This window comes from Pleurodeles waltl, chromosome 4_2, assembly GCF_031143425.1.
Source record: "Pleurodeles waltl isolate 20211129_DDA chromosome 4_2, aPleWal1.hap1.20221129, whole genome shotgun sequence".
Lineage (NCBI taxonomy): Eukaryota > Metazoa > Chordata > Amphibia > Caudata > Salamandridae > Pleurodeles > Pleurodeles waltl.
This window is the reverse complement of record NC_090443.1, coordinates 385,338,653-385,357,741: the sequence shown is the minus strand read 5'-3', so window position 1 is coordinate 385,357,741 and position 19,089 is coordinate 385,338,653. Positions and strand designations below refer to the sequence as shown.

Sequence of the window (19,089 nt, the reverse complement as noted above, 5' to 3'; positions counted from 1 at the left end):
GAGTAGTCCTGGGGTCCCTCCTGAGGTGTTGGATCGCCACCAGCCGCGTCGGGGTCGCCGGGTGCAGTGTTGCAAGTCTCACGCTTCTTGCGGGGAGCTTGCAGGGTTCTTTAAAGCTGCTGGAAACAAAGTTGCAGCTTTTCTTGGAGCAGGTCCGCTGTCCTCGGGAGTTTCTTGTCTTTTCGAAGCAGGGGCAGTCCTCAGAGGATGTCGAGGTCGCTGGTCCCTTCGGAAGGCGTCGCTGGAGCAGGATCTTTGGAAGGCAGGAGACAGGCCGGTGAGTTTCTGGAGCCAAGGCAGTTGTCGTCTTCTGGTCTTCCGCTGCAGGGGTTTTCAGCTGGGCAGTCCTTCTTCTTGTTGCAGGAATCTAATTTTCTAGGGTTCAGGGTAGCCCTTAAATACTAAATTTAAGGGCGTGTTTAGGTCTGGGGGGTTAGTAGCCAATGGCTACTAGCCCTGAGGGTGGGTACACCCTCTTTGTGCCTCCTCCCAAGGGGAGGGGGTCACAATCCTAACCCTATTGGGGGAATCCTCCATCTGCAAGATGGAGGATTTCTAAAAGTTAGAGTCACCTCAGCTCAGGACACCTTAGGGGCTGTCCTGACTGGCCAGTGACTCCTCCTTGTTATTCTCATTATTTTCTCCGGCCTTGCCGCCAAAAGTGGGGCCTGGCCGGAGGGGGCGGGCAACTCCACTAGCTGGAGTGTCCTGCTGGGTTGGCACAAAGGAGGTGAGCCTTTGAGGCTCACCGCCAGGTGTGACAATTCCTGCCTGGGAGAGGTGTTAGCATCTCCACCCAGTGCAGGCTTTGTTACTGGCCTTCGAGTGACAAAGGCACTCTCCCCATGGGGCCAGCAACATGTCTCGGTTTGTGGCAGGCTGCTAAAACTAGTCAGCCTACACAGATAGTCGGTTAAGTTTCAGGGGGCACCTCTAAGGTGCCCTCTGTGGTGTATTTTACAATAAAATGTACACTGGCATCAGTGTGCATTTATTGTGCTGAGAAGTTTGATACCAAACTTCCCAGTTTTCAGTGTAGCCATTATGGTGCTGTGGAGTTCGTGTTTGACAGACTCCCAGACCATATACTCTTATGGCTACCCTGCACTTACAATGTCTAAGGTTTTGTTTAGACACTGTAGGGGTACCATGCTCATGCACTGGTACCCTCACCTATGGTATAGTGCACCCTGCCTTAGGGCTGTAAGGCCTGCTAGAGGGGTGTCTTACCTATACTGCATAGGCAGTGAGAGGCTGGCATGGCACCCTGAGGGGAGTGCCATGTCGACTTACTCGTTTTGTCCTCACTAGCACACACAAGCTGGTAAGCAGTGTGTCTGTGCTGAGTGAGAGGTCTCCAGGGTGGCATAAGACATGCTGCAGCCCTTAGAGACCTTCCTTGGCATCAGGGCCCTTGGTACTAGAAGTACCAGTTACAAGGGACTTATCTGGATGCCAGGGTCTGCCAATTGTGGATACAAAAGTACAGGTTAGGGAAAGAACACTGGTGCTGGGGCCTGGTTAGCAGGCCTCAGCACACTTCCAATTGTAAACATAGCATCAGCAAAGGCAAAAAGTCAGGGGGCAACCATGCCAAGGAGGCATTTCCTTACAGTTGGTCACTCTCTGCAGTGATCCACTTATCAGAAGGGGTCAGGGTTGTCTCCTTCCTGGCATAACCAACTAGATGTTCCCAGGGCCTCTGCACATCTTATTTTCAAGATGGCAGAATCAAGTGGCCACCTGGCAGAGCTCTGGGCACCTCCCTAGGGGAGGAACTTGACAGGGGTTGGTTACTCCCCTGTCTTTTGTGTAGTTGCGATCCAGAGTGGGAACTAGGGGTTCCTGAACTGGTGCAAACTGGATTATCCAAGGAGGGCACCAAATGTGACCTTCAAAGCAGTGTGGTGGCGCTCAGAGACCACCCTAATCCAGCCCTTAGACACCTAATACACAGATAGAGGTGGTCACACCTCTCTTTTGCAGGAAATCCTTTGTTCTGCTTCTCTAGCCTGAGCCTAGCTCATCAGCAGGAGGGCAGAACAGTGTCTGGGGTCTGCAGCAGCACGGGCTGACATCTGGACCTGATAAGGCTGCACAGGCAGAACAGTGGGGTTCACTAGGGAACCCCCAGAGTACATGGTATGAAACTAACAATGGAATCGGTGTAGTTGCATGATTCCAACGTGTGATAACAAACGTGCCTAGGTTCGGAAAAGCCGTTATGTAGTACGACCACTCATGTTGACCAGTGTTCACTACATACCATAAGATGGCTTCCCTGTGCTTACTGAGTCCAGGAATTCGCCTGGGGTCTGTATGGTTACATGCAGGGGTACCCTCACAGTTACAGACATAGACATGCACCCTGTAGGGCATACCGGAGGGATGACTTCTGTTTAAGTGCAGTGGTTGGGTTTGGCAGTGAAAGGGTGCATGCAGCCTTTCACGCAGGCCTGCAGTCACAGTTTGCATGGGCTCCTATGGGTGGCATAAAACATGCTGCAGCCCATAGGGGAACTCTGGTGCTCCAATGCCCTGGGTACCTAGGTACCATATACTAGGGACTTACAGGGGTGCACCAGCATGTCAATTGTGGTTGTGAAAAGTAACAACCAACCAAATTTAGGGGGGAAAGCACTGTCACTGGGGTCTTGGTTAGCAGGATCCGAGTAAACTACAGCCCAACACACACTGACATAAGGCAAAAAGGGGGGTTAACTATGCCAGAAAGACGGGGTTGAAAACAGAGCTGGTTAAAATGTGTCATTATATCTCCTACATTAGTCTGTTAAGCCGTTTTTGGTTGAGTGCACTTTTTTGTATGGATGATTAAAAACAAAACAAAAAAAAGCATTGGTAATTGTAGGAAGTTGGCTCTGTATGTGCTATTTCAAAGTAAGGAATAGCATGCACAGAGTCCAAGGGTTCCCCTTAGAGGTAAAATAGTGGTAAAAATAGATAATACTAATGCTCTATTTTGTGGTAGTGTGGTCGAGCAGTAGGCTTATCCAAGGAGTAGTGTTAAGCATTTGTTGTACATACACATAGACAATAAATGAGGTACACACACTCAGAGACAAATCCAGCCAATAGGTTTTTGTATAGAAAAATATCTTTTCTTAGTTTATTTTAAGAACCACAGGTTCAAATTTTACATGTAATATCTCATTCGAAAGGTATTGCAGGTAAGTACTTTAGGAACTTCAAATCATCAAAATTGCATGTATACTTTTCAAGTTATTCACAAATAGCTGTTTCAAAAGTGGACACTTAGTGCAATTTTCACAGTTCCTAGGGGAGGTAAGTATTTGTTAGGTTAACCAGGTAAGTAAGACACTTACAGGGCTTAGTTCTTGGTCCAAGGTAGCCCACCGTTGGGGGTTCAGAGCAACCCCAAAGTCACCACACCAGCAGCTCAGGGCCGGTCAGGTGCAGAGTTCAAAGTGGTGCCCAAAACACATAGGCTAGAATGGAGAGAAGGGGGTGCCCCGGTTCCGGTCTGCTTGCAGGTAAGTACCCGCGTCTTCGGAGGGCAGACCAGAGGGGTTTTGTAGGGCACCGGGGGGGACACAAGCCCACACAGAAATCTCACCCTCAGCAGCACGGGGGCGGCCGGGTGCCGTGTAGAAACAAGCGTCGGGTTCGCAATGTTAATCTATGAGAGATCTCGGGATCTCTTCAGCGCTGCAGGCAGGCAAGGGGGGGATTCCTCGGGGAAACCTCCACTTGGGCAAGGGAGAGGGACTCCTGGGGGTCACTTCTCCAGTGAAAGTCCGGTCCTTCAGGTCCTGGGGGCTGCGGGTGCAGGGTCTCTCCCAGGCGTCGGGACTTTGGATTCAAAGAGTCGCGGTCAGGGGAAGCCTCGGGATTCCCTCTGCAGGCGGCGCTGTGGGGGCTCAGGGGGGACAGGTTTTGGTACTCACAGTATCAGAGTAGTCCTGGGGTCCCTCCTGAGGTGTTGGATCTCCACCAGCCGAGTCGGGGTCGCCGGGTGCAGTGTTGCAAGTCTCACGCTTCTTGCGGGGAGCTTGCAGGGTTCTTTCAAGGCTGCTGGAAACAAAGTTGCAGCCTTTCTTGGAGCAGGTCCGCTGTCCTCGGGAGTTTCTTGTCTTTTCGAAGCAGGGGCAGTCCTCAGAGGATGTCGAGGTCGCTGGTCCCTTTGGAAGGCGTCGCTGGAGCAGGATCTTTGGAAGGCAGGAGACAGGCCGGTGAGTTTCTGGAGCCAAGGCAGTTGTCGTCTTCTGGTCTTCCTCTGCAGGGGTTTTCAGCTAGGCAGTCCTTCTTCTTGTAGTTGCAGGAATCTAATTTTCTAGGGTTCAGGGTAGCCCTTAAATACTAAATTTAAGGGCGTGTTTAGGTCTGGGGGGTTAGTAGCCAATGGCTACTAGCCCTGAGGGTGGGTACACCCTCTTTGTGCCTCCTCCCAAGGGGAGGGGGTCACAGTCCTAACCCTATTGGGGGAATCCTCCATCTGCAAGATGGAGGATTTCTAAAAGTTAGAGTCACCTCAGCTCAGGACACCTTAGGGGCTGTCCTGACTGGCCAGTGACTCCTCCTTGTTATTCTCATTATTTTCTCCGGCCTTGCCGCCAAAAGTGGGGGCCGGGCCGGAGGGGGCGGGCAACTCCACTAGCTGGAGTGTCCTGCTGGGTTGGCACAAAGGAGGTGAGCCTTTGAGGCTCACCGCCAGGTGTGACAATTCCTGCCTGGGAGAGGTGTTAGCATCTCCACCCAGTGCAGGCTTTGTTACTGGCCTCAGAGTGACAAAGGCACTCTCCCAATGGGGCCAGCAACATGTCTCGGTTTGTGGCAGGCTGCTAAAACTAGTCAGCCTACACAGATAGTCGGTTAGGTTTCAGGGGGCACCTCTAAGGTGCCCTCTGTGGTGTGTTTTACAATAAAATGTACACTGGCATCAGTGTGCATTTATTGTGCTGAGAAGTTTGATACCAAACTTCCCAGTTTTCAGTGTAGCCATTATGGTGCTGTGGAGTTCATGTTTGACAAACTCCCAGACCATATACTCTTATGGCTACCCTGCACTTACAATGTCTAAGGTTTTGTTTAGACACTGTAGGGGCACAGTGCTCATGCACTGGTACCCTCACCTATGGTATAGTGCACCCTGCCTTAGGGCTGTAAGGCCTGCTAGAGGGGTGTCTTACCTATACTGCATAGGCAGTGAGAGGCTGGCATGGCACCCTGAGGGGAGTGCCATGTCGACTTACTCATTTTGTTCTCACTAGCACACACAGGCTTGTAAGCAGTGTGTCTGTGCTGAGTGAGGGGTCTCTAGGGTGGCATAAGACATGCTGCCGCCCTTAGAGACCTTCCTTGGTATCAGGGCCCTTGGTACTAGAAGTACCAGTTACAAGGGACTTATCTGAATGCCAGGGTGTGCCAATTGTGGATACAATGGTACATTTTAGGTGAAGGAACACTGGTGCTGGGGCCTGGTTAGCAGGGTCCCAGCACACTTCTCAGTCAAGTCAGCATCAGTATCAGGCAAAAAGTGGGGGGTAACTGCAACAGGGAGCCATTTCTTTACAGTAATGCTTGTGATTTGTATAGTGTTCCTCATGCTGGAGCTGTCAGCATTGGTTTGTGGATAGAAAAAAACACAATACCAAAGTGTGTAGCCTGAACTTGTGTAAGAACTGAAATTAACATTGAGATCTCTTGTTGGTTTAGTTGAATTTGCCAGTCACAAGTTGTGTTGTTGATTGTGTTGTGCATAATATTGGCTTCTTTGTCCTCTATGTTTTCAGGTCAGACCTCTACAGAGCTTCTGGGAAGTTTGAAGTCCTAGACCGGATTTTACCCAAGTTGCGCTCCACAAACCACAAGGTCCTCCTCTTCTGTCAGATGACATCTCTCATGACCATCATGGAAGATTACTTTGCATTCCGTGGCTTCAAATACCTCCGACTAGATGGTGGGTATCACTGAGAGACCAGTACCAGCCAAATGTGTTGTTTGTGGAAGAATTGGGTGTCCCTGGTGTTGGCTTTCATGGATAACCTCTACCAGAATCTATGCCCAGGGAAATGTATTTTTATTAAAAAAAAAAAAAAAAAATTACAAGAAAAAAAATGAAATATCAAATGATGTTAGTTTCAAACTTAGGATCTGCGTAACTGTTAGAAGTCCTATTCAAACAAGTCAGTCTATTTTAAACAAGTTCTCGAAAACATGACAGACACACCTTCTTCTTGTCTGACAGCCTCCTTTTGGTCACCACTCTTTGCTGAAAACATTTGTCCATCTGAGCTCACTTACTGCGAGTTTTGGTATGGATAACGATTATTTAAGTGACATTTTGGGTGTTGTGTGTTGTTAGAACGTTCAAAGCCACGTTCTCTAACATACATGGGTGTCCTATATCTTAATGGTTTCTCCAGAGCTCATTCTTGAGTACCAAGTAGTTATGAATGGCCCTTCCTTTCCTTAATCCTTTTTTCTCAGTTGAAATGTGTGGTACTGGGCTCTGGATCATGACAGGGCAAGCCCATCCTGGGTCCTGCACCTTCTTTTGCCTAGCCCCCACATGCCAGGCTCATGAATTAGCTGGATAGACAGTCTGTGGTCAATAGTCTACAGTTAAAATTCCTATTCTGGGTACAGAGCTATGATACCTGTGAGGTAGCTGCTCACAATAGTTTAGATGCAGTGAATTGCCTGTAGCTGTAATGTATTTGTAGGAAAGTACAGTTTTTGAGATGGTCACCCCTGCTTTTTGCCACTGGTACTGAGGTTTTTCGTCTTAAGGTGCACTAGGGTCCTTGCTAACCAGGTCCTTAGTGGCAGTGCTCTTTCCCTAAAACAAGGTAAAATGGCCTAATTGTGTACAATTGCCACACACTTTAGCACCCCTGTAAGTCCCTAGTAAATGGTACCCCTGGTACCTAGAGCATGAGTACTAAAGAGGGTCCCTAAGGGATGTAGCATGCATTATGCCACCCTAAGCCCCCAACCCCCTACAAATCCCATGCAGACTGCCATTGCAGGCTATATGACATGATGTAAACCATGTGTGAAAGCATGACATGGCACACTTGTGTGCCATGCCAAAGTCACTACATATAATATATGCAAATCACCCCTACAGCATTCCCTATAGCCCTAAGGCAGGATGCATTATATTTTGTGTGAGGAAATATCTGCATGACAAGATATGCCCCGGTGATGTCTAGTCTGATTACTAGATATTACAAGTGAACAGGGAAGCCATCTTAAGGTAAGTACTGGGCACTGATCATTGCGAGTTACCCAGCTGCTTAAAGGTTTCACTGAAAACTATGGTGTTTGGTATCAAATGTAGGAAAGTCCCATCTTTCTAGCATAGTTACCCCCACGTTTTGCCTGATGTCAGTGTCTTTAGACTGTAGTTCACCGGGATCCTGCTAATCAGGACCCCAGTGCCTGTGCTCTCTCCTCTAAATTTGGTTGCTGGTAATCCTTTAACACCCACAATTGGCATACTGGTGAACCTGTGTAAGTCTTTAGTAAATGGTACTTAGGTACTTGGGTACTCAGGGCATTGTTACACCAGGTGTAAGGAAATGCCTCCTTGGCATGGTTACCCCCTGACTTTTTGCCTTTGCTGATGCTATGTTTTGAATTGAAAGTGTGCTGAGGCCTGCTAACCAGGCCCCAGCACCAGTATTCTTTCCCTAACCTGTACTTTTGTTATCACAATTGGCACACCCTGGCATCCAGGTAAGTCCCTTGTAACTGGTACCCCTGGTACCAAGGGCCCTGATGCCAGGCAAGGTCTATAAGGGCTGCAGCATATTGTATGCCACCCTGGGGCCCCCTCACTCAGCACAGACACACTGCTTGCCAGCTTGTGTGTGCTGGTGAGGACAAAACGAGTTAGTCGACATGGCACTCCCCTCAGGGTGCCATGCCAACCTCACACTGCCTATGCAGTATAGATAAGTCACCCCTCTAGCAGGCCTTACAGCCCTAAGGCAGGGTGCACTATACCATAGGTGAGGGCACCAGTGCATGAGCACTGTGCCCCTACAGTGTCTAAGCAAAACCTTAGACATTGTAAGTGCAGGGTAGCCATAAGAGTAAATGGTCTGGGAGTTTGTCAAACACGAACTCCACAGTTCCATAATGGCTACACTGAAAACTGGGAAGTTTGGTATCAAACATCTCAGCACAATAAATGCACACTGTAGGAAGTTGGCTCTGTATGCACTATTTCAAAGTAAGGAATAGTATGCACAGAGTCCAAGGGTTCCCCTTAGAGGTAAGATAGTGGCAAAAAGAGATAATACTAATGCTCTATTTTGTGGTAGTGTGGTCGAGCAGTAGGCTTATCAAAGGAGTAGTGTTAAGCATTTGTTGTACATACACACAGGCAATAAATGAGGAACACACACTCAGAGACAATTCCAGGCCAATAGGTTTTTGTATAGACAAATATATTTTCTTAGTTTATTTTAAGAACCACAGGTTCAAATTCTACATGTAATACTTTGCATGAAAGGTATTGCAGGTAAGTACTTTAGGAACTTTGAATAATCACAATAGCATATATACTTTTCAAATAAAACACATATAGCTATTTTAAAACTAGACACTTAGTGCAATTTTCAACAGTTCCTGGGGGAGGTAAGTATTTGTTAGTTTTTGTAAGTAAGTCCCCAGGACCTGAAGGAACCGAACTTCGACGCAGGAGTGACCCCCAAGCGACCTTCTGCCTTGCCCAGGTGGTGGCTGTCCCGAGAAGCCCCCCCCCGTGCCTGCCTGCACCGCTAGAGTGACCCCCGGGTCCCTCCATTGAAACCTATACAAAACCCAATGCCTGCTTTACAAACTGCACCCGGCCGCCCCTGTGCCGCTGAGGGTGTACTTTGTGTGCCTTCTCGTGTCCCCCCCGGTGCTCTACAAACCCCCCCCCTGGTCTGCCCCCCGAGGACGCAGGTACTTACCTGCTGGCAGACTGGAACCGGAGCACCCCTGTTCTCCATAGGCACCTATGTGTTTTGGGCACCTCTTTGACCTCTGCACCTGACCAGCACTGAGCTGCTGGTGTGGTAACTTTGGGGTTGCCTTGAACCCCCAACGGTGGGCTGCCTATGCCCCGGGACTGAGACTTGTAAGTGTTTTACTTACCTCCTAATCTAACCTTTACTTACCTCCCCCAGGAACTGTTGATTTTTGCACAGTGTCCACTTTGAAAATAGCTTATTGCCATTTGAACAAAGACTGTACATGATATTGTTTCCATTCAAAGTTCCTAAAGTATCTGAGAAGTACCTTACATTTAAAGTGTTTAATATAAATCTTGAACCTGTGGTTCTTAAAATAAACTAAGAAAATATATGTTCGATGGCATCTGTCGCTGTAGATACACATGGTATGCATGAGCTCGCCATCTGGTGTTGGGTCGGAGTGTTACAAGTTGTTTTTCTTCGAAGAAGTGTTTTCGAGTCACGGGACCGAGTGACTCCACCTTCTGTGCTCATTGCGCATGGGCGTCGACTCCATCTTCGATTGTTTTTCCGCCATCGGGTTCGGACGTGTTCCTGTCGCTCCGAGTTTCGGAACGGAAAGATAGCTGAAGACGGAAGATTTTCGACGGTATCGTTGCGATCCGGTTAGAGATAGACACATACGACGACGCGTTGAACATCGAAGCGCCTCGGTGCCCTTCGGGGTAGATTTCGGCACCCCGTCGGGGCCTAGTCGGCCCGACCGCGTGGAGGACAGCGCCGATGGATCGGACCCCGTTTCGATTCTGCCCCGAATGCCACAACAAATATCCTTATACGGACCTACACTCGGTCTGTAATCTGTGCCTGTCACCCGAGCACAGCGAAGAATCCTGTGAGGCCTGTCGGGCGTTCCGGTCCCGAAAAACTCTGCGCGACCGTCGAGCGAGAAGACTCCAGATGGCGTCCACGCCAAAAGAGCGTCGACAGTTCGAGACAGAAGAGGAACAGGAGGAATCCTTTTCCATCCAGGACTCAGACTCCGACGAGCTACACTCTACAAGAACTGTGAGTAAGACGTCGAGATCAAACCTTAAAAAAGGAAAGAAGGCCCAGGGGACGCCACTGCCAACCGGCCATGGCTCCACCCAAATTCTCGGTGACCAACAATCGGCACCGAAAAAGGCCCATTCAGTGTCGAGATCGTCCGACTTCGGTCGAGACACCGGCACGCAGCCTCCTCGGGACCGAGAGAGTGCTAAACAGAAGCATCGACACCGAGAGTTCGGTGTCGACACGGATCGACGCCGAGACAGTGGCGCCGAAGACCATAGAGGCCAAGAATTTTCGGCACAGAAAAAGAGGAAGGTTACCTCGGAGCCGAAAAAATCGACTGGGTTTTCGGAGCCGAAAAAAGCGACATCAGACCCTGTTTCTGGCTCCTACACTGAAGAGCATTCTATGTCTTCTCAAATGAAGAAACATAGATTTGAACAAGAACTGCAATCCACTGACGTGGATCACACGCAAAAGCGTATCTTTATTCAGCAGGGGACTGGGAAGATCAGTACCCTTCCACCTGTCAAACGAAAGAGAACGCTTCAGTTTACTCCTCAGCAACAAACTGCACAAAAGGTAACACCTCCTCCCTCGCCTCCACCTGTAACTCCGGCTTCGCCAACTTACACCCCGTCACATTCGCCAGCTCACACCGCCATGAGCCACGATGACCAAGATCAGGATGCGTGGGACTTGTATGACGCACCAGTGTCTGATAACAGCCCAGACACATACCCAACTAGGCCATCACCACCGGAAGACAGCACAGCCTACTCACAAGTGGTGGCTAGAGCAGCATTATTCCATAATGTGGAACTACACTCGGAACAAGTAGAGGATGATTTTTTATTTAACACCCTCTCCTCAACCCACAGCTCCTACCAAAGCCTGCCGATGCTCCCAGGCATGCTACGCCATGCAAAGGACATTTTCAAGGAGCCAGTTAAAAGTAGGGCAGTGACGCCTAGGGTGGACAAAAAGTATAAGGCGCCTCCTACGGACCCTGTATTCATCACCTCTCAGCTGCCACCAGACTCTGTGGTGGTAGGGGCTGCCAGAAAACGGGCAAACTCACACACTTCTGGGGATGCACCTCCCCCAGATAAAGAAAGTAGGAAGTTCGATGCAGCCGGGAAGAGGGTTGCTGTCCAAGCAGCAAACCAGTGGCGCATCGCAAATTCACAAGCGCTGCTAGCGCGATACGACAGAGCCCACTGGGATGAGATGCAGCATCTCATTGAACATCTCCCAAAAGATCTGCAAAAAAGAGCAAAACAGGTTGTTGAGGAGGGTCAAAACATTTCCAACAATCAAATACGCTCCTCCATGGATGCAGCAGACACGGCCGCAAGAACCATTAATACGTCGGTTACCATCCGTAGGCACGCATGGCTCAGAACGTCTGGATTCAAGCCAGAAATTCAGCAGGCAGTGCTTAACATGCCAGTAAACGAGAAACTTCTGTTCGGTCCGGAGGTCGACACAGCCATAGAAAAGCTCAAGAAGGACACTGACACTGCCAAGGCCATGGGCGCACTCTACTCCCCGCAGAGCAGAGGATCTTATAACACCTTCCGCAAAACACCTTTTAGAGGAGGGTTTCGGGGTCAGGCCACACAAGCTAGCACCTCACAGTCCGCACCGCCCACCTACCAGGGACAGTACAGGGGAGGTTTTCGGGGCCAGTATAGAGGGGGGCAATTTCCTAGAAATAGAGGAAGATTTCAAAGCCCCAAAACCACTACCAACAAGCAGTGACTCACACGTCACTCACCCCTCCCACACAACACCAGTGGGGGGGAGGATACATCAATATTACGAAGCATGGGACAAAATAACTACAGACACATGGGTCCTAGCAATTATCCAACATGGTTATTGCATAGAATTCATGCAATTCCCTCCAGACATACCACCAAAATCACAAAATTTATCAAAATACCATTCACAGCTTCTAGAGATAGAAGTTCAAGCACTACTGCAAAAAAATGCAATAGAATTAGTACCAAGCACACAAATAAACACAGGAGTTTATTCACTGTACTTCTTGATACCAAAAAAGGACGAAACACTGAGACCAATTCTAGACCTCAGGGTAGTAAACACATTCATCAAATCAGACCACTTTCACATGGTCACACTACAAGAAGTGTTACCATTGCTCAGAAAACACGACTACATGACAACCCTAGACCTCAAGGACGCATATTTCCATATACCAATACATCAATCACACAGGAAATATCTAAGGTTTGTATTCAAAGGAATACATTACCAATTCAAAGTATTGCCTTTTGGTTTAACAACCGCTCCAAGAGTATTCACAAAATGCCTAGCAGTAGTCGCTGCACACATCAGAAGGCAGCAAATACATGTGTTCCCGTATCTAGACGACTGGCTAATCAAAACCAGTTCGCTCACACAATGCTCAAACCACACAAATCAAGTCATACAAACCCTCTACAATCTAGGGTTCACCGTCAACTTTGCAAAATCAAACATTCTGCCAAGCAAAGTACAGCAATATCTAGGAGCCATAATAGACACGACAAAAGGAGTAGCAACGCCAACTCCACAAAGGATCCACAATTTCAACAGGGTCATTCAACACATGTCTCCAAACCAAACAATACAAGCAAGAACAATACTACAGCTCCTAGGCATGATGTCCTCATGCATAGCCATTGTCCCAAACGCAAGACTGCACATGAGGCCCTTACAACAGTGCCTAGCCTCACAGTGGTCTCAAGCACAGGGTCACCTTCTAGATCTGGTGTTGCTAGACCGCCAAACTTACCTATCGCTTCTATGGTGGAACAGTATAAATTTAAACAGAGGGCGGCCTTTCCAAGACCCAGTGCCACAGTACGTAATAACAACAGATGCTTCCATGACAGGGTGGGGAGCACATCTCAATCAACACAACATAAGAGGACAATGGAACATACATCAAACAAAACTGCATATAAATCATCTAGAATTATTAGCAGTTTTTCAAGCACTAAAAGCTTTCCAACCAATCATAACCCACAAATACATCCTTGTCAAAACAGACAACATGACAACGATGTATTATCTAAACAAACAAGGAGGAACACATTCAACGCAGTTAAGCTTGTTAGCTCAAAAAATATGGAAGTGGGCAATCCACCATCAAATTGGTCTAATAGCACAGTTTATTCCGGGGATCCAGAATCAGCTGGCAGACAATCTCTCTCGAGATCACCAGCAAGTCCACGAATGGGAAATCCACCCACAAATTCTGAACACCTACTTCACACTCTGGGGAACACCACAAATAGACTTATTTGCAACAAAAGAGAACGCAAAATGCCAAAACTTCGCGTCCAGATACCCACACAAGCAATCCCAAGGCAATGCCCTATGGATGAACTGGTCAGGAATATTTGCTTACGCTTTTCCTCCTCTCCCTCTCCTTCCTTACCTAGTAAACAAATTGAGTCAAAACAAACTCAAACTCATTTTAATAGCACCAACGTGGGCAAGACAACCCTGGTACACAACACTGCTAGATCTGTCTGTAGTACCACACATCAAACTGCCCAACAAACCAGATCTGTTAACGCAACACAACCAACAGATCAGACACCCGGACCCAGCATCGCTGAATCTAGCAATCTGGCTCCTGAGATCCTAGAATTCGGACACTTACAACTTAGCCAAGAGTGTATGGAAGTCATAAAGCAGGCCAGAAGGCCATCCACTAGACACTGCTACGCAAGTAAGTGGAAAAGATTTGTTTGGTACTGCCATCATAATCAGATACAACCACTAGAGGCAACTCCAAAACATATAGTAAATTACTTGCTCCATTTACAAAAAGCAAAGCTAGCCTTCTCTTCTATTAAAATACACCTTGCAGCAATATCTGCATACCTGCAAACTACATATTCAACTTCCTTGTATAGGATACCAGTTATCAAAGCATTCATAGAAGGGCTTAAAAGAATTATACCACCAAGAACACCACCTGTTCCTTCATGGAACCTAAACGTGGTTCTAACAAGACTCATGGGCCCACCTTTCGAACCCATGCACTCTTGCGGAATACAATTCCTCACCTGGAAAGTTGCCTTTCTCATCGCCATTACATCTCTAAGAAGAGTAAGTGAAATTCAAGCGTTCACAACACAAGAACCTTTTATACAAATACATAAAAATAAGGTCGTCCTACGACCTAATCCAAAATTTTTACCAAAAGTTATTTCTCCATTCCATCTAAATCAAACGGTAGAACTACCAGTATTCTTCCCACAGCCAGATTCTGTGGCTGAAAGAGCACTACATACATTAGATGTCAAAAGAGCATTAATGTACTACATTGACAGAACGAAGAACATCAGAAAAACTAAACAGCTATTTATTGCATTCCAAAAACCTCATGCAGGTAACCCAATATCAAAACAAGGTATAGCCAGATGGATAGTTAAATGCATCCAAATCTGCTACCTTAAAGCAAAAAGACAACTGCCCATTACTCCCAGGGCACATTCAACAAGGAAAAAAGGTGCTTCAATGGCCTTTTTAGGAAACATCCCAATGCAAGAAATTTGTAAGGCAGCCACTTGGTCTACGCCTCACACATTCACCAAACACTACTGTATAGATGTGCTATCCGCACAACAAGCTACAGTAGGTCAAGCTGTATTAAGAACTCTATTTCAGACAACTTCTACTCCTACAGGCTAAACCACCGCTTATGGGGAACTAACTGCTTACTAGTCTATGCATACCATGTGTATCTACAGCGACAGATGCCATCGAACTGAAAATGTCACTTACCCAGTGTACATCTGTTCGTGGCATCAGTCGCTGAGATTCACATGGACCCACCCACCTCCCCGGAAGCCTGTAGCAGTTCAGAAGTTACCTTCAATTTTGTACATTTGTATATATATTACTTAATCCTTTAATAGGTACATACTTACATTTTCATTGCGCGGGCACTATTACTATAGTACAACTCCTACCTCACCCTCTGCGGGGAAAACAATCGAAGATGGAGTCGACGCCCATGCGCAATGAGCACAGAAGGTGGAGTCACTCGGTCCCGTGACTCGAAAACACTTCTTCGAAGAAAAACAACTTGTAACACTCCGACCCAACACCAGATGGCGAGCTCATGCATACCATGTGAATCTCAGCGACTGATGCCACGAACAGATGTACACTGGGTAAGTGACATTTTCATTTTCAATATAAAAACCAATTGGCCTGGAGTAAGTCTTTGAGTGTGTATTCCTCATTTATTGCCTGTGTGTGTACAACACATGCTTAACACTACCCTCTGATAAGCCTACTGCTCGACCACACTACCACAAAATAGAGCATTAGAATTATCTACTTTTGCCACTATCTTAACTCTAAGGGGAACCCTTGGACTCTGTGCACACTATTTCTTACTTTGAAATAGTATATATAGAGCCAACTTCCTACACCCTTTATGAGCAGGGTGCCCTTACAGGCCCCAAGCTCAATTTCCTGGAGTTTAGGTGCGGGAAAGCCATCTTAAAGTATGTAGTGGACACTGGTCAACATGAGTGGTCCAACTACATAATGGCTTCTCCGAACCTAGGCTTATTTGATATCAAACATGTTGGAATCATGCAACTACACCCATTCCAATGCTAGTTGCATGATACTGTGTACATTGGGGTTCCTTAGAGGATCCCCTAGTTTTGCTTGTGCAGCCTTATGCTGCTGCTGACCCCAGACACTGTTCTGCCCTCCTGCTGATGAGCCTGGCTCAGGCTGGAGAGGCAGAATAAAGGATTTCCTGCAAGGGAGAGGTGTGACCAACTCTCCCGGTGTATTTGGTGCCTAATGGCTGGAGTGGTGTGGCCTCTGAGCGCCACAAGGCTGCTTTTAAGGGGAAATTTTGTGCCCTTCTTGCATAATCTGGTTTTCACCAGTTCAGGAACCCCTGGTTCCCGCTCTGGTGCGAAACTACACAAAGGACAGGTGAGGGACCACCCCCCTGTCCAGCTCCTTCCCTAGGGAGGTGCACAGGGCTTTGCTAGGTGGCCACTTGATTCTGCCATCTTGAAACCAAGATGGGCAGAGGCCCCTCGAACCATCTGACTGCTTAGGCTAGGTAGATGGAGTCCCTGAACCCCTTTGATAGGTGGTCACTCCAGAGAGTGACTAACCCCCTTTTAGGGTTACTTAAGGGCTCCTCCGTGGGTGGGGTCCTCAGATTCGTCGATCAAGACTCTCCAAGGAACTCTACGCAAGACATCTTCTGCTCCTGGTCTGTGGGATCACTGCTTGTCTGCTTTGGAACTGACATACGTCTGCTTCTGTTGGGAAGGCTTTCATTGCAACAATGTTTCTCTGGATCCTGGAAGAATTCAGTAACATCCAAGGCTGTGCATCCTCCAGGGTCACAAGGACTCTGTTTGCACCTAGAAGCACGAAGGAATGTCCCTTAGAGTGAAGGAGTCACTTTACTGCAACTGTATACACCTCAAGACAATGTCAACCGGCTGGTAGGGCCTGCTGTTCCATGGACATCGAGAGGCTCTGCTTCACAGGAGGTGAGTCTATGGCCTCCTCTGGGTCCTGCTTGTCTTCGGACCAACTTTGAGAGACTGAGGGCCCCTTCTCCTGCCACTGACCTGGAACCACTGTGCACTGCAACTGTTGCACTTGCCAAGACCTGTTGACTCTTACTCCAGGAGATCTTCCGCTGCGAAGAAGCCCGGGCCTCCTGCACTCTGCAACTCTAAGATCAGCCCCTGTCCTGCAACTCCTCCTACGTGGGACTTGTGCTTTTGAGGCCTCCTTGTGACTCTGTCCATCACCTGTGGGTCACTTGTGAGGGCTTCAGTGACTTCTGCTGGCCTTCCTGTGGGCTGAGGACCAGCCCTGACTCCCCTTCAAGGGTAGAAGCTCCTGGACCTGGCTGGTCCCCAAAATTCTACAAATACCTCTTCAGCTCCTGCTTGCATTTGCCAGTGCTTGTTGGCGACCTGGCTGGTCACTGACCCTCCTGCAATCTGGCGACCGCCGAAGGATAGCTCATAGGTGGCTTCTTGGATCTTATGCAGCTCCTTGACCCCACAGCTGTACTTGTTCTGCCACTGACTGACTTACAGGAACTTCACCTCTAGGAGGGTGGCATTGCCACCTGCACCACCTGGGAACCTTCAAGAATGCTGGACTCTGTCCCCTTTCTTTTGAAGTCCTTCTCATCTGGAATCCGTCTTGGGTTCCACTGGCCTGGTCCATGTGTTGTCACAGGAGATGGATAATCCAAGGCTTCTACCTACTTCAGAGAGAGTCCCTTCTCCCCTCTGCATCCAGGTCCCTGGTGTTGCTCCTGTCTACTGGGTATCCTCGGATGGGGGCACTCTCCTACCTTGCTCTTGTTTGTTGGTTTCCTATTTCACACTCCACTTATTTAATATATGTTTTGGCCCTGCCATAGGGCCATGTGTATTTTATGCTATTTCTGTTGGTTGTTTTGTTTATATATTGCTTGTAGATATCCCCAAAGGGAGATATTCCAATGCTAGTCTAGTAGTAGTGCTGTAATAAAGAATCCTTTATTTTTGCAACACTTGTGTGGTTCTTTCTTGTGGGTGAGTTCAGTCTGACAGCTGTGGTATTGCAAGTGCTTTACATTCCTCCTGAATAAGCTTCAGCTGCTTGCCACAGCTACCCCTAGAGAGCTTTTGGTATCTGGATGCCTATTCACTATCACTGAGGGATGTCTGGACTCAATATAGGGGGCCACACCATAGGTTTACACCATAAACTGAGCCAGCCTCCTACACCAAACACCTATTCTTAATGAATCCACACTGATACCAGTATTCGATTTACTATGACATGCACCTAGAGGACACCTTAGAGGTTCCCCTTGAAACCTACTAGTCTTCTAGTGTGCTTGCCGACTGGAATTGACTAGCCTACCACCGCAGTCAAGTTTCTGACCCCCCCTTGGTGAGAACCTGTGCTCTCAGAGGCAGGAAACAATTCCTTCCCCAGAGAAGGTGTTATCAGCTTCCACAACGGGATGGGTAATGAATCCGCATAGGAAGCCCTAGGGCTTCAAACCCACTGCCTCATTGGATATGAAACCCGGCTTCCTCCAGACCAGGATAATGCCACCCCCTGCGCTGAGGCCCTTTTGGCACCAGGACAGGTGGGAAAATGAGCTATGCAGTCAGTAGCTCTGTTGCACCTCCATGCTAGTCACACTGCTAAGCTGGGCTGCCTGATTTGCTTCATTAAAGAAGGGTTTCAGCATCTTGTTTTTGGTGGCAGTAGGAACCCTAGGTCAGGAAAATGCCCACTTTCCACAGGAAGTGGTCATCTAGGGGGTGTAGTTATCCCATGAGTAAGTGGCTCATTGGCTACTCTCCTACACTCCCCTTAATGCCCCTTGTATATTTAGTTGACGCCTTCACACCATGAACTTATATTCGTCTGACTGCAAGAAGGAGGACAAAGAAGAGCCGACCAGTGCAAGAACTGTGGAGTAGCTGTGGACTTAGGCGCCAAACTCCGCCTACCTGCTCCTGTCGACAGTTGCAAAGACTCGACTTGCCCTGCAGCTGTGCGTCCTCCCAAAACCTTGAAGGCCTGCCAGCACTTCGCCAACATCTCCCTTGGAGTGGAGTAGCCACTTCCCAACACCAGCGGGCACCAACTGCGGAGGCCCAGTTCCCCCTCTTTGCTGACCGTCTGGTCCACAGAGGGAGCAACTCACCAGGAAGAGGATCCCGGGTGTCCAGGAGTGCAGCCCTGATGACCCATCCAGTCTTTGAGACGCTGAACCTGCCAGGAGCCTCCCTAATCCAATACTCGGGGTGCCACCCCCCCATTTGCAAGCACCAAGGCTTCTTTGTGTACATTCTGAACACCACCGCTGCCAAAATTTATGTGCATGATGTGGGACTTCGAGAGAGACCAGCTCCACGCCAGAAGTCGCCTTGCTGTGTTTCTTTCACTTCTTCTTTAGGTACCTCGAGAACAGTGAGAGCTTCAAACTTGCCGACCTGCCGGACCAAACACCTATGCACAGAACCCCTGAGTCGATTTAAAGCGACTT

At 48.3% G+C, this 19,089-nt stretch overlaps 1 protein-coding gene across 6 annotated transcripts in view; it reads left to right on the top strand.

The window, feature by feature from the left end:
* SMARCA4 (SWI/SNF related BAF chromatin remodeling complex subunit ATPase 4) overlaps positions 1–19,089 on the top strand; it is an 813,549-nt gene that overhangs the window by 305,966 nt on the left and 488,494 nt on the right. For all 6 annotated transcript variants that reach the window (XM_069231516.1, XM_069231512.1, XM_069231517.1 and 3 more), the window contains exon 24: positions 5,772–5,938. In XM_069231516.1, the coding sequence (XP_069087617.1) occupies positions 5,772–5,938 (167 nt within the window). The remainder of the gene's footprint in view (positions 1–5,771; positions 5,939–19,089) is intronic.